The sequence below is a fragment of the Anser anser genome (genome assembly GCF_964211835.1).
Source record: "Anser anser genome assembly, chromosome: 19".
Taxonomy (NCBI): Eukaryota; Metazoa; Chordata; class Aves; order Anseriformes; family Anatidae; genus Anser; species Anser anser.
In genome coordinates this window covers 6,104,755-6,118,139 of record NC_139740.1, presented here as the reverse complement: position 1 = coordinate 6,118,139, position 13,385 = coordinate 6,104,755, and the positions used below count along the sequence as shown (strand labels likewise).

The 13,385-nt window shown below is 35.8% G+C and overlaps 1 protein-coding gene across 1 annotated transcript in view; it reads left to right on the top strand.

The window, feature by feature from the left end:
• TBCD (tubulin folding cofactor D) overlaps nt 1-13,385 on the top strand; it is a 126,963-nt gene that overhangs the window by 18,494 nt on the left and 95,084 nt on the right. Inside the window, exons 9-14 of the mRNA XM_083805757.1 lie at nt 1,074-1,119; nt 3,682-3,814; nt 5,025-5,167; nt 5,975-6,035; nt 6,535-6,609; nt 9,305-9,399. Of these exons, the coding sequence (XP_083661883.1) occupies nt 1,074-1,119; nt 3,682-3,814; nt 5,025-5,167; nt 5,975-6,035; nt 6,535-6,609; nt 9,305-9,399 (553 nt within the window). The remainder of the gene's footprint in view (nt 1-1,073; nt 1,120-3,681; nt 3,815-5,024; nt 5,168-5,974; nt 6,036-6,534; nt 6,610-9,304; nt 9,400-13,385) is intronic.

Genomic DNA, 13,385 nt, shown 5'->3' with positions numbered 1-13,385 from the left:
TGAGAAAGTACATATTTTTAAGGTAAGTCTGTTCTTGTTTAACTCCTAGGCATGTTTATTGACGAAGGTTTCTCTTCTCGTGAATGGCAAAGTTCAAGGAAAACTAAGTGGCTGAACACAGTAGTTTTGATACATATGAAGTGGACTGGGGAAACTTTAAATGTGTAACACGTTTTTGTCTGGTAGTAATAGTGCTTTCTTCTCCCTGTAGAGCTGAGGCTTAATCGTACTGGGATTTTTAACTGTATATAAAATTATTTTGGGGGCTATTTGCAGGACTGAATGCTTGAACTCTTCTTTAAATCCCTTGGCACAGGAATTAAAATGTGTCTGGTGGAGGTATATTTGCAGTCAGGGAATTCTGTACTTTTGTTTAGTTTAACAGGGAGTTCTCAAAAGCTGCTGGAGAAGCAGGGTAAAACACTTGGCGGTGTAGCCTGTGCTGTGTCCTGTCTTGTCTGAGTTTGATTGCTACCAACAACCAGGCTCGCTCACGTGTGTCCACCTGTCCTGCTTCTCACAGCGACTGGAGCATTGATGTGTTCTGTCTAAATTATGAGCAAGGCTTTGTTCAGTTCGGAGAACCCTTCGATGTCATGTGGTCCCAAACAGGATGTAGAATTCCACTTATTCGTGGTCTGCAGATTCGTCTTCAGTTCTTGGAGGTTCAAAGCAGCGTGAGCTGTTAAATAATAGCTGCTGTGGTTGCACCTGCATTGAACTGGTGTGACCAAGCACTGAAGCACTGAGCTGGATGGATCAGGGAGCTGAGCTGGCTGAAGAACGGCTCCCCAACCCCCTCCTTGAGCGTGTGTTTTTCGGCCAAATCAGCTCCCTGAGCTGGCTGCCTGCATGAGTGTACGAATGGGAGGGGCAGGCTGGGCTACAGTAGCCTTGACTCGCATTGACTTACAAAGAAGTAGAGCTGCACCCCGACACTCTTAGCTATTTAAATTACTAAATAGCTTAGATTATTGCAGGAATATTAAAAACTATTTTAGATCTATATGCCTGATATATTAAGCTTTAGAATCTCTATATTCTTATATTTATTTTCCCTATTTTAATTATAGGCACAGTTATTTAAACATGGCAAAAGAGAAGACTGTTTACCTTATGGTAAGTTTGTAATATCCTGATTTTTGTTTTTAAAGCCATTCCAATTTAAAAAAGGAAGAAAGGACACACTGATAAAGAATGAATGGTTCTGTAAAGAGTAAAATCAACGGAGAAGTTTTAAAACATGCAAAGTAAAGGAAAAAAGAAGAGATGCCAAAGTGAGGGAGGAGAAGATGCAGCTGAAGAATGTTATGTTGGAAAATCTCATGAAAGAATTAAAGATTTGGCAGGTGATCAGGTTCACCACTGGGCTACAGGGGCTGAGCACAGAGCATAAGATGTGAAACATTTTAAGGAAATTCATTAGAACATAACCTGGTGTTATGCCTATTAGTGCTGAAAATTTTGCAGAAAATTTCCAAGTCCTAACATAAGCCCAGGAGTTAGGAAATCCCAAGTTTAAAGAACCTGCTGTATATAGGACCCAGCTGGAATTGTCTGGTGGTACTGTTGAAAAGAGCGAAAGTTTCAGTGGAAAGAGATTATAATGGATTAAATTAGGGATAGACAGGTACTTGAAAGGAGAACACAGAAGTTTCTGAATATTGTATCTTTATGTTGGAATTACGTTCTCATGGTGAAACCTGGAATTGTTCAGAACTGACTGCACAATACTGGTTTGCTTTTTATTGGTAGCGGTAAGAGAGGTACAGAGAGATAATGGCTAATTACAGAACACTGCAAAAGAGATGATCTTTCTTGTGGAACTTAGCAAAACACCAGAAATGCGGTCTGTGCTATTCACCGGAATCAAGCAATGATGTAAACTCACATTAGAATGCTTATAACTTGATTTAATGGAATGATTTTGACTTCAGAAGAGAAACTGTGTAGATCTAGAGCAGGAAAGAGTTTCATTCTCCCAGTTACTAAGTATGACATGCAGACCCTTCCTTACTACACTTATGAATGTGTCAGATAACCAGAAATATGAACAGGCTAGATAAAATATGGTACAATGCAAAATAATTTAAAAGATGCATCTGTACAGCAAAATATTGTCATAATCAAAATAAAATAAAAATATTTGGCTCATGTTGTTAACCCTGCTGGTAAAGTTAGATGTTTTGGCCTGTGGCATCTGGTAGTATGAGGAAAGCCAGGCACATACCAATGAATAAATTTACCCCAGAAAAGACAGAATGCTCACAGCTAAGAAGCAAATACTCAAACAAAAATTGTTGGGGAAAACAAAATGTGAGAGGTGAAAGAATCAAAGATTGTTAGTTATTACAGGGTTATAACAGAACTGAAGATAAAATAAAAAAAAAAGAGGTGGACGTCAAAGGACAACACTGTTAGAAATCTTGCATTATAGAACTGGAGTTAAAAACGAGCACAACTTCTGAGACCATCTGCTTGGATCTGTGGATGACCCAGAGTGATTCAGTAGTTGGACTTGGAAAAGGCTTATATTTATATATTCCTATTTTTTTTCTCTCTGTGAGTATTGATATTTCTGCAGTCTCTTAAAGCATTCGTGTCTCTAGTTTTTTAACAGTTGCAAAAAAAAAAATACCCAGGTTGCAGGAAGATACTGAAATAAAAGTCATTATTGGCTTCACCATTTTGCCTGCACGTATTATTTTACTAACATTTCAGTATGTCAGGATAAATCATAACGCTGCTGAAAAACTGAGTCGATTTTTAAGTCATGTGCCCTACGATTTCTCAGACTTTGAAAGAATTGCTATACCCTTGATCTCTTAGTATTTTAGAAAACCCAGTATGAGACTGGATTAGAAAGTTGCAGAAGATGTAATTCTGTATCTGCAGTGCTTATAGTAAGAATGATAGGTCCTTCAGGGTGAGTTGTTAGTTCATATTAACTACTGATAAGTTGTAGGCTCTTTCTTTGAGACAGTCGTTTCAGGCTGCAAATGCAAAAGGACTGTTTTACTTGTAGCATGGATGTGTTCCTTGTGAAAATTTTGAATTTTGGACTCATTAATCCAAGATTCTCCATTAGTCTATGTTTTTTACTTTGCTGGACAAATAACTTTGTTACCTTTGATGTGCCCAAATGAAAGGTTTTGTTGCTGATTGTTTACACATACACATTATTTTTCATGTCTAAATGTTTATGGACATTCATCATCATAAAAAATTTCTGTGCAGAAGAGTTAAGTTGGTGCTACCTGAAAATAGAAAATGAGGAAAATGAACACTTTTTTAGTATGCAGAGACTGGTCACAGAGGAACTGAATTGTTTTTTCTGACTTCTGGTTCTGTTAGGCTACTGAAAATTCTTAGACCATGAAAGATACTTAAATACGTTTCTTCCAGTGAGAATGAGAGGCGTAAATGCTCCCTCACGATCTAGATTCACTTTGATTTTCATAGTCAAAAGTAATCCTTAAAGTAGTCCTACCTGTTTGGTAGGTGAAGGATATTACCCTTATTTGGCCATTGCCAAAACTATGACAAAGTAGGTAGTACAGCATTTGCATTTCAGTAACACCTTTAAAAATCTAAATCTTCTACAGATTTTTTGAGATTTTAAACATTTTTTTTTTACTGAGTCTTTTTTAAAGTATTTGTCTTAACGCGTTTCTTTTACAGCTGCTACTGTACTTGAGTGCCTTGATAACTGCAAGCTATCAGAAAGTAATCAGATGGTTCTTCGCAAGCTAGGGATGAAACTTGTTCAACGACTTGGACTGACATTTGTGAAACCAAAGGTAGCAAAGTGGAGGTTAGTTTAAAGCTGAAATAATGTTGTTGTTTTTTTTTTTAAAAAAAGGAAAATGAATCTTAAAAAAAAAAATCACGAACACTCCAAAACCTTAAAAATTCTTAAATCCATCCATTTGATTACCAGTCTCTGCCCTCCTGCCTTCCCTCCCCTAAAAAAAAAAAGAAAGAAATCCTTGTGTTATTTAAGACTTGCATACATCCTTCATTTGAACACTTTGGAAAATTAGATTTCTTCTGCTGTATTTATTTTTCTTTAGTTTTTCAATTTTGGTGTAGTAAACCAGCGTTGTGACAACCCAAGTCTTTTAACGTTTCATGTTGCACATTGCAAACAAAGTCTCTTGCTGTATAATGCATAAATTGGTAAAGATGGGAAGACGGTGAACTTTGTTACTGAAGTTGATTTAATTCAGTTTTGTGAGAGTGAACTTAATTTTTCCATTACATTTTTCTACCCTGATTCGATAGAAGATTCACAGGGGAAAAGTGGTTTGTGATCCCACTTTAGTTTTGCATATTAGTCAGGTTTTGGTGTCTGGTTTTACTTATTGCCAGAGGGCAACCTCTTTTTTAGATTTCTCGCACTGATATTTTTAAAATTGCAGGCTCCATTGGTGACTATTTTTTATTGTAGTTCTTTTACCAGCTTTTGAGAATGTCCTTAGGCATAGAAAATTCTTTTTAGGTGGAGAGTGTACCTTGCCCAATGGCAAGAGTCAGTTTAGCATGGGAAGTGTATCTTTTGTAAGAATGTATCTATACCACAGGCTAAATATCTGAGTACAGCTTGTGAAGAAATTACCGAGCTGGCTTTAACATTTAAAAACAATTTTTCATAAATTGATTTTTTTTTAAGGTTTTGGAGAGTGTTTTAGGGCATGGGAATTTTGCCTTTTTATTGTCAGTAGTGGAAAGTAGGTTATATTGAAACAGGAAAGGGAGAGAGATGATGAAAGGTACAAAACAGTTTTGCACAGGATCCATTTAAATAGTCTAGCTTTTCTCAACCTAGAAAACAGACAACTGGGTCAGGAGGAAGGAGAATGGGATACTTTTCCCTTTCCTTTAAAGCAACCTCTAAATAACTGGAAAGCTGTACACTGGGAGGTTCAGTAACTTGAGAAGCAGGCTTTATGGCAGCATATACCTATTTCAATTGGAACTTAAATCAGAAAAAAATTATTAACTGTCTCTTTTTTTTTGTGCAGGTATCAGCGTGGCTGTCGGTCTCTGGCTGCCAATCTGCAAGCTAAGGGTTCAGTTACGCAGAGTCAAATGATAAATGTTGCTGCTAATGAAGCTGAGGATGAAGAGGCATATGACATTCCAGGAGAGATTGAAAACGTTGTAGGTGTGTTAAAACCAGACAGAAGTTATCGTAAGGCCTGCAAATTAAGCGCACATTAGGAAAACGGCTTGCTTAGTGCGAAGAAAGTAATGTGGGTATCTGCACTAACGTGAACAATTGGAAAGACTATAAAATTTCAATCTGTGCATCTGGTTAAAATATACCATATTTTTGCCAAATGATTTGAATTTTAGCATCACAAGTAGAAACTCAGTACTTGTAACATTTTTTTGTGGGGTTGGGGGATGGAGTTATTGAAATACACTTTCCCAGTAATATGAAAGTGTTATCTTGAGCCTTTCAGAGATGGAAGGATGAATTAAAATTCATAATGAAAAATGAAGTAAATGGCATTACATGAAAGCAAAAGAATTATGTGGAAGATTTTAACCTGTGGTAGTATCGAAGGAACAGCATTTTCTGTTAGTGTGTATTCATAAAGGAGGTCCTCTGCTAGCTTGCTGGTGGGTATGCTATAAATAAACAGACAAAGATGGCATCAGAAAACTTTTGTAACTAAGTAATCTAATGAACCTCTGAAAAAAAACCCATCATGACCTCTATTTTGAATCTGTCAGAGTAATTAAAATTTTAAATTTTCTGTTTTAGAAAACAATTTTGACATCTTTTATGTTTATTTACTTTCAAGTCATGCATGTGTGGCCTGTATAAGAAATCTGGAAACAAATATTTTGTTTAAATTAGGAGGCAGCTATGTTAAGAGGAAAATGGATCTTTAATGTTTTAAAAAGTATTTCTCTTGTTAAATAAATGAAAATAATTGTTTCGTTTCAATAAATTTATCTGCAGAGCAATTGTTGGTTGGACTGAAAGACAAAGATACTATTGTCAGGTGGTCTGCAGCAAAAGGGTAAGTTTCTTATTGTTACTCTAAACTGTTAAACAACAAAAATACAGTCTAATGTAACCTATGATTGATAATTTCTGTCTTGTCAATATTCACAGTTATTTCAAATGGCCTTAGGACAGGTCATGCTGTAAAGCTGTGTTTATAACTTTTTCTGGGTGCATATGAGATGGGGCTAGTGTACAGGAAAATTACAGCTGGGTTTGGAAATAGACGTTTTGTGTAAGATTTGACTTAAAGGCTATAAAGTAGTATTTCTTCAAAATGTCTTTTTTCTCCTCCCCTTTGAAAAAAAATATATTTCTGTGTTAAATTCTCTACTTTGTAGCTTTTGCTTCAAGCTTGAGATTGGTGTTTTAGGCTAATGGTGTTAGCATGATCCATTGTCACCTTGAATTCAGTCATCGTATTGTAAGCTTCCAGTAACTAAATTTTTATTGGATTTATTCATCAAATGGCAGTACTAATGAATCACTGTACGCTTTTTTATTTTCTTCTCTAGAATTGGTAGAATAACTGGAAGACTTCCAAAAGAATTAGCAGATGATGTGGTTGGGTCTCTGTTGGATTGTTTTAGGTAAAAATCTTACTTCATATTTTATGTGCATGTGAAACGTGTCTGTTTATGAAATAGGAAGACTACAGTTACAAAAACAGGTCTAAAAATCTGTAGATTTTGTTGTCTTTCTTCTCCCAGATTTCAGAATCTCCTAAGGCATAGGTGTACTGCACTCAGGGTGTTCAATAAACTGTTCCTAATCCTCTATCTCCACCCCATTCTAAATTAATTTGAAAGGACTAAAGTTGATCTTTGAGAATGAATAAATAAATAAATAGACTTTATAAGCTCATTAGCTTGCTCCCTTAGAAATTCCTGGTGTACTCATATCTTGAGTGTTCTGTGCAAATAGTAGACCTGGAAATGATATTCCAAAAGGATTCTGAAGATCATTCGAGTTAAGAATCAGCCTCTATGTGAGGGGAGGCTAAAACATCTAGGAAGAGTGATGGACGTTGTAAATGACAGGGAAATGATTGCCCTCTAGATTTTATATTATTAGAAATAAACTAAAGTAGGAGGTGACAAGTTTGGGTTACATAAAAAGTGGTTATCCACAGTACACAGTAAAACTGTGTAAGTGTTGTACCACAGGAGCTAATAACAAAAAGAATAATTTCTTTATTGGCAAAAAATACAGGTAATCTTTAGTTTGACACATCTACTCTTTAAAAAAAAAATAAATCCCACCTTGCTTGACAGTGCAAATTAAAAATTTCAGTAAAAGGATAATGCAATAAAAAAGAAGCTATGGAGTCTTAAAAACTTGCAACGTGAAAGTATCTACTTAGCCAATACTTCCACTGCGCTACTGTGATTAATTTAAGAGGTGCTGCTGATCTCAATTATCCCTGGAGCTTCAAAGACCTGTACTCGTAGTGTTTTCTTTCCTTGTTTTTCAAGTCATAGGGGTGAGTAATGCAGCTAGTAATTGAGTGACCTGCTTTCTCCAAAAGCACTTGGGAATGAATGTAGACAAGACAAAGGAGAATCTCTTCTGTATGCTTTGCACTAAATATCTACTGCATAAAATAAAAAGTTCAGTTGCTCTTTAGAGGCACTTTAAATTGTATCTGTCAGGATAAGAAGAAAGGATGTCTTATAGATAAATTCAAAGACAGGAGGCAGGGAAGAAATAAATGACCATTTATCGCAGTGAGACTTTCAGCACAGTCTGCAGGGATCCATAGGAGTCCTTTGCTGTTCAAGATACTCAAAAATTATCCTCGAAAAAAGGTGAACAGTGGGGTGATGAAATTGATTGATGGTTTAACTTAGCTAATACAGTGAAAACTAAAGGTGACAGAAAAGAAAATGTTATATAAGCCTAAATAAAGTAACTAGACAGTAAATGGCATGAAATATAATGTTTAATGAACGCAAACTAATGCACTTAGGGAAGAACACAGCCAGCTATAAAAGTTACTACTACTCAGGAAAGAGATCTTGAATTCACTATTCATAGTTTGATAGTTTTGTGAAGGTGTCAATGGAGCAGCAGTCAGAAAATAAAGAAGGCAAATGGAATGTTAGGTATTATTAAGAAAGGAAGAGATAACAAAACTGAATCATCAAGAATTGATTTAACTGCCGTGGATTCTTCCAAGTGGAAAGAAAAAGTAGAGGGGTCTAATGGAGATACATAAAATCATATATATGAAAGAAATAGGGAAAGCGAGTAATTGTTTACTATTCACTCTTCCTCAGAATGCGACAACTGGCAAGTATCAGGAAGTACATTTACACGCAATTAAACTGTAGAAGTCATTGCCACAGGATGTTATGGAAGCCAAAAGTGTAAAGGGAGTTCAAAAAGGGATTATCCAAATTAATGGAAGAGAGTCCCATCAGAGGTTATTAAATGTGACATTCTGGATGCAACCTCTGGCTTGGGAAGTCCCTGTACTTGGGATTGCCAAAGCCAGGAGGAGGCTAATGAGGGAACGATCCTTTGCGCTTTGTCTCTGGCTAAGCATCTGCTATTGGCCCATTTCAGAGACAGGATGACTGGGAGAGATGAAGCTTTGGTGTGACATAGTTTAGGTTCCTATTCCTAGTTTAATACAAAATTAACTTCATGCATGTTTAGTCACACAGCACTTTTCACTCCTTTACCTGCCAGTCCACCAAAATCTGTGTACCGTTTTTGAAATTCTTTTTGCTGTGTTCACCATAAGGCACTGTTTTGGTCTATGGTTTTGTTTAAATCAGCAAACAGTGGTGTTTAGACACCTTTGAAATGCACAGGCTTGTATTATACGTTTGTTGTACTGCTCGGACATCTTTTGCTAGTTAAGGATTGTGTTTGGCATTCAGTTCATTCGTTATCTCAGATATATTCTGTAAACCTACATCTTTGGCAGTGTAATAGGAAGTTGTTTTCCTTTTCTGGATGAGTGTTTTGTATTGCATTCTTTTGTAAAGAGGGTACGTTTATTACGTTTATATTGATAAGTGGTGGTTGTTTTCTTTCCTTTTTTTTTTTTTGCTTGTGTCATTGCTTATTTGATCATGTTTACATCAGTATTTATGTTGCACAAAATGGGAAAGAAAACATGTTCCATTCACCATTCTTATGTTTTAAAAATCTAACAGGAATATTAACACAATAAATACATGCTGGTTGGTGTCTTTTAAAATGTTAGGAATTCACCATGACAAATGAAATCCAAAAAGGGAAAGCTAGTCCTAATAAAACTTGTACTAAAATTAGTTTTCAGGAAACAGACAATGCATGGCATGGTGGATGCCTGGCTCTGGCTGAATTAGGCAGAAGAGGATTGTTACTCCCTTCCCGGATCTCAGATGGTAAGTTGCAGTTGCTGAATGTTACTGTGCTCGTGAATTAACAGGTTGTAGTTTTAGAGACTTAATATGTGGCAATAGACTGGAATTTGCTGATGTGTGTTGAATAATGACCGTAGTATTGAATTCTAGAGTAAAAAGTACGCTTACGGGGATATTTAAGGTGCTTCTATCAAAAGTACTGTTTTGGGTGTGCCTTATTTATACTTAATAAATTTTTCTTTCCAAAATGAAATTAGTTTCTTGGGTTTTTCTTTTTAATTCTTCCCATGTTTCTTTGTGCAGTTGTATAAAAAATAATTCTGTATGTGTCTATATTGTGTCAATGTCATTATTTAAATGGAATATATTAAATAATTGATGACTAACTTGCACTTTAAATTTGGTGGCTAACTCTGTTTGTTAATGATTAAGTTTCAGAGGAAAGTTTGATATAATTTATACAGTTAAGGGTTTTAATTTTTTTGTTTTTTTGAAGTATGAGAATGGAAAGAAATAATGGGGCAGAAGAAATTGTTTTTGTGTGTTTTCTATGTCAACATTCATTGAAGCACATAGATATTAATGTGAAGGTAGTAATTCTGTCTTCCATGATTTTGTTTAATTTGCTTGAAGTGACAAAATGTAATGCAGTAGCACATATCCACCACTGGGCACTTTTAAAGCTGTACCTTGGGCTAGGTGGTTCTTTTGATCTCACCATATATTCTTGCATTGTTGTAGGAACAGAGAGAGGGAACACTAATTTTCAAAAATGTTTCAAAACTGGTATTTTGTATTAGTGAGCTAGGTTGCTACATCTTTTCTATTCTGGCTATCTGTTGACTTTGAGAAGAAAATGTAAAATCTATTTAATACAGTTTATTATTCAGTCCCTGTGAAAAGAGTGCATATGCCAAATAGTATGTTTTGAATGTGAGAGTTTTTGTGCAGATAGTGTTGTGCAGGAGGTTTCCCTTTTCTAATTACTTTTGCCCCTTTACCTTTTAAAAGTTTTCTTAAAAACCTTTTAAGAATAGGAAGTCGTCTAAAGGTAACTCTATTTTAGTTCAAATTAAACCGAAACTGTATAGTTTTATCAAGGAATCAGGATAGCCTACTGTAATAGATTTTTTTATTTTGGTGTAAACTAAAGGGTTCATGCAGGTTTGATATTGTGTAGGAGTGAGAAAGACATGAGTGAATCCTAGCTCTGCCTGTGATATGACCTGTGCTGTGAAACCATCTCTCTTCACTTTTTAGGTACAGTTTTTGTGTATGTGGAGTAAGGTTGAGAGTTGTATCCTTTACACCCTTCTTTTTCTACACATGTGAACTGAAAATGTATTGCTGCCTGTGAAAGTGATTTTAGGATACGTAGGCTTATACGCAAATTTTTAATTCATCAGATTGCTTAATATAGCCTTCTACTACTAGGGTAGAAGAGCATAAAGCTAAGATAGGGGAGGAAGGGAAGGAGGGAACACAGTCATGGCGGCAAAGTCTTTCTGAGAAGGAGAGAGGCATCAAGGTCTAAGGAAAAATATTTGTTTTTATTTTGAAATTGAAAGTTTCTTAATAAAGTATTGCTAAGAATTCAAACCATCCTCCTTTAAGAGGATGAGCAAGAAACCTAGTCAGTGATTATCTTGACTAAACTGCAACTCCTTCAGTTATATGATATTCAAGAATGAATTATACATAAGGCAGAAATGTATGATGTGAAGGATGTGTAAAAGAGGGCAGTCTGAATTTGCAGGGATAAAATTTGAAAGACTTGGTCATACAGTGGGATGCAGCTAGTGAAGAGTATAACAGGTAATGACAAAACACATTGTGTCTTTGTGAGAATTATTGGTGAGCCTATCTAGGCAGTAGAATAGGCACAGCACGCTTGAAATTGTGCCTTCTCCATTTCTTTTGTTTTAGTGGACCTTTTTTTTTCCATTTAAATTAATTTGAAAATAATTATACTAAATGCAGTATATTCCGAATTTACAAGTCTCCCTTCTGTAAGTTTTGCTTTATGCAGTTTATCCAATCCACTATTAATGTAGAAACTCAAAGTCAATTACAATAATTTGGAGTAAAACAAAGGAAAGAATTCTGGAAGTCAGAAGAGAAGCTAACACAGCGATGTTAAGAGGAACTGTGCTGTACTTTGACAGACAGACTTAGGTTCAGATTGTCCTTCACCAAATGATCTAAGAAATGAGGACAAGTGCAAAGTACTAGTCCTAGTCAGGAATAAGTAACTACGCAACTGAAGATACAAGAAGTGAATCCTGGGCAGTAGTGTCATGTGAAAGAATTTAACAGTTCATGTGGGTCACCCACATCAGTCAACAACTTTATTTGTCTCAGTAGAACAAGGTGGTAAAAAAAAAAAAAGTCAAAAACACAGTGCAGTAATCCTTCTGTCTTACTTGATATGAAAATTATGACTCATATGGTATTCAATTAGGGACATCACACTTAAAACATTGTTTAGAGGAAGCTAGCCTAAAGCAACTGGAGTTTTGAGAACAGAAAATAAGACTGACAGCGAAAGCTTGTAAGATCTAAGGTTATTTGGATGAGAGGAGACTAAGCTGAAAGTTTATTCTCTTCCTCTTGAAAGACAGCCTTTCCTTTTGACAACTGTTTTCAGTGATAAGAACAAGACTACAGCTAATGGGTATAAGTTGCAGCAAGAGAATAGGTAGGTAAGTGTGAGGACAGATTTTGTTGTTCTAAAGGAAGTGAAGCCCTACAGTAATTTGTTTATGAACACTGAGTGAGAGGGGTGTCCGTTAGGAATGACAGAAATTCAGTTAATGAAGGTAGCTGATCTAAAGTTTCTCTTCAGTGTAGTTTTGGCTCATTTGAAGCATGGAGATGTGGTGTATTTCACCACTAGAGCTAATTTGTGAGCATTTTCCTAGAGATGGTGAAGAATAAATCCTTTAATTGTATGGAAAATGACCAGAAGGCTTTTCTTCCGTGTTGACTTAAAGGAATTCCAATTAAAAAGGAGGAAGAGATGAGAGTTTTGAAAATTATGGATAAGAGGACCTATGAAAATTTCAGCTTCAAGAGATTAGTGAGACAAATAGCTTCATGTAATTGGAAGGGGGAAAAAAAAAGCAGGGACGGTAGACTCTGTGATTTCATTGTTGGGAATTGTGGATTTGGTAGCATTTGTCCTTAATTTTGAAGCCTTAAGCTTGGCCTAGAAAGAATCCCTTTCTCCTTGTCTCATCAAGTACTGATGTATAACTTAATTCTTACTGCCTCGCCATCATGATTTAACTGGACTTTGTCACCATATTCCCTTTGTTCAAAGTTCACGTTGGTATTTTTGTCTTCTGATGATCTGAAAAGCTTTCTCTATGAAATATTAGAGATCTGTGTTGTTACTCTTTTTCTGTTTCTTAACTCAGAAACTTAATGTCTGTAATAGACTGTTTAATGTTAAGTTTAGCCAGAGCATTCTAAAAAGTTTGTCTCAGAACACCAGAGCACAAAAATTACACAGTAAGTTCTGGGGACGTTGCATTGAACACATCTCTGCTTCTTTATAAATGTCTACTACTAATAATGCTTAGGCGTGCGAGGATCTCTCTTATCTGAATAATGACTCCATGAGAAATGTATACCATATTTTTAAGTCAATAATGCTTAGTCTGGGTCTGTTTTACTTAAGACTGATAGTGCACACTGTTCAAGCTCAGGCCAGGTGTTTATACAATGAACAGCCTCATTTCAGTTATACTTTTTGTAGAAGCCTTGGATATGCTGGACAGCAGCTTTGTGGAAAGGCCTGTCATATGGGGCTAAAGTGCAGATGAATTACTCGGCATAATGAACTTCCTTCACTTAAGAAAGTTCCTTTTTCAGAGTTGTTTGGTACTCAATACCTCATTCTACTTGTAAATTGAAAAGTTAGCTAGCAAGTTCTCTGCTGATTTATTTTTTAATGTGTGTTACGGATAGTGTAGTGAATGCTTTTGTGTTCATTAATGACTTTC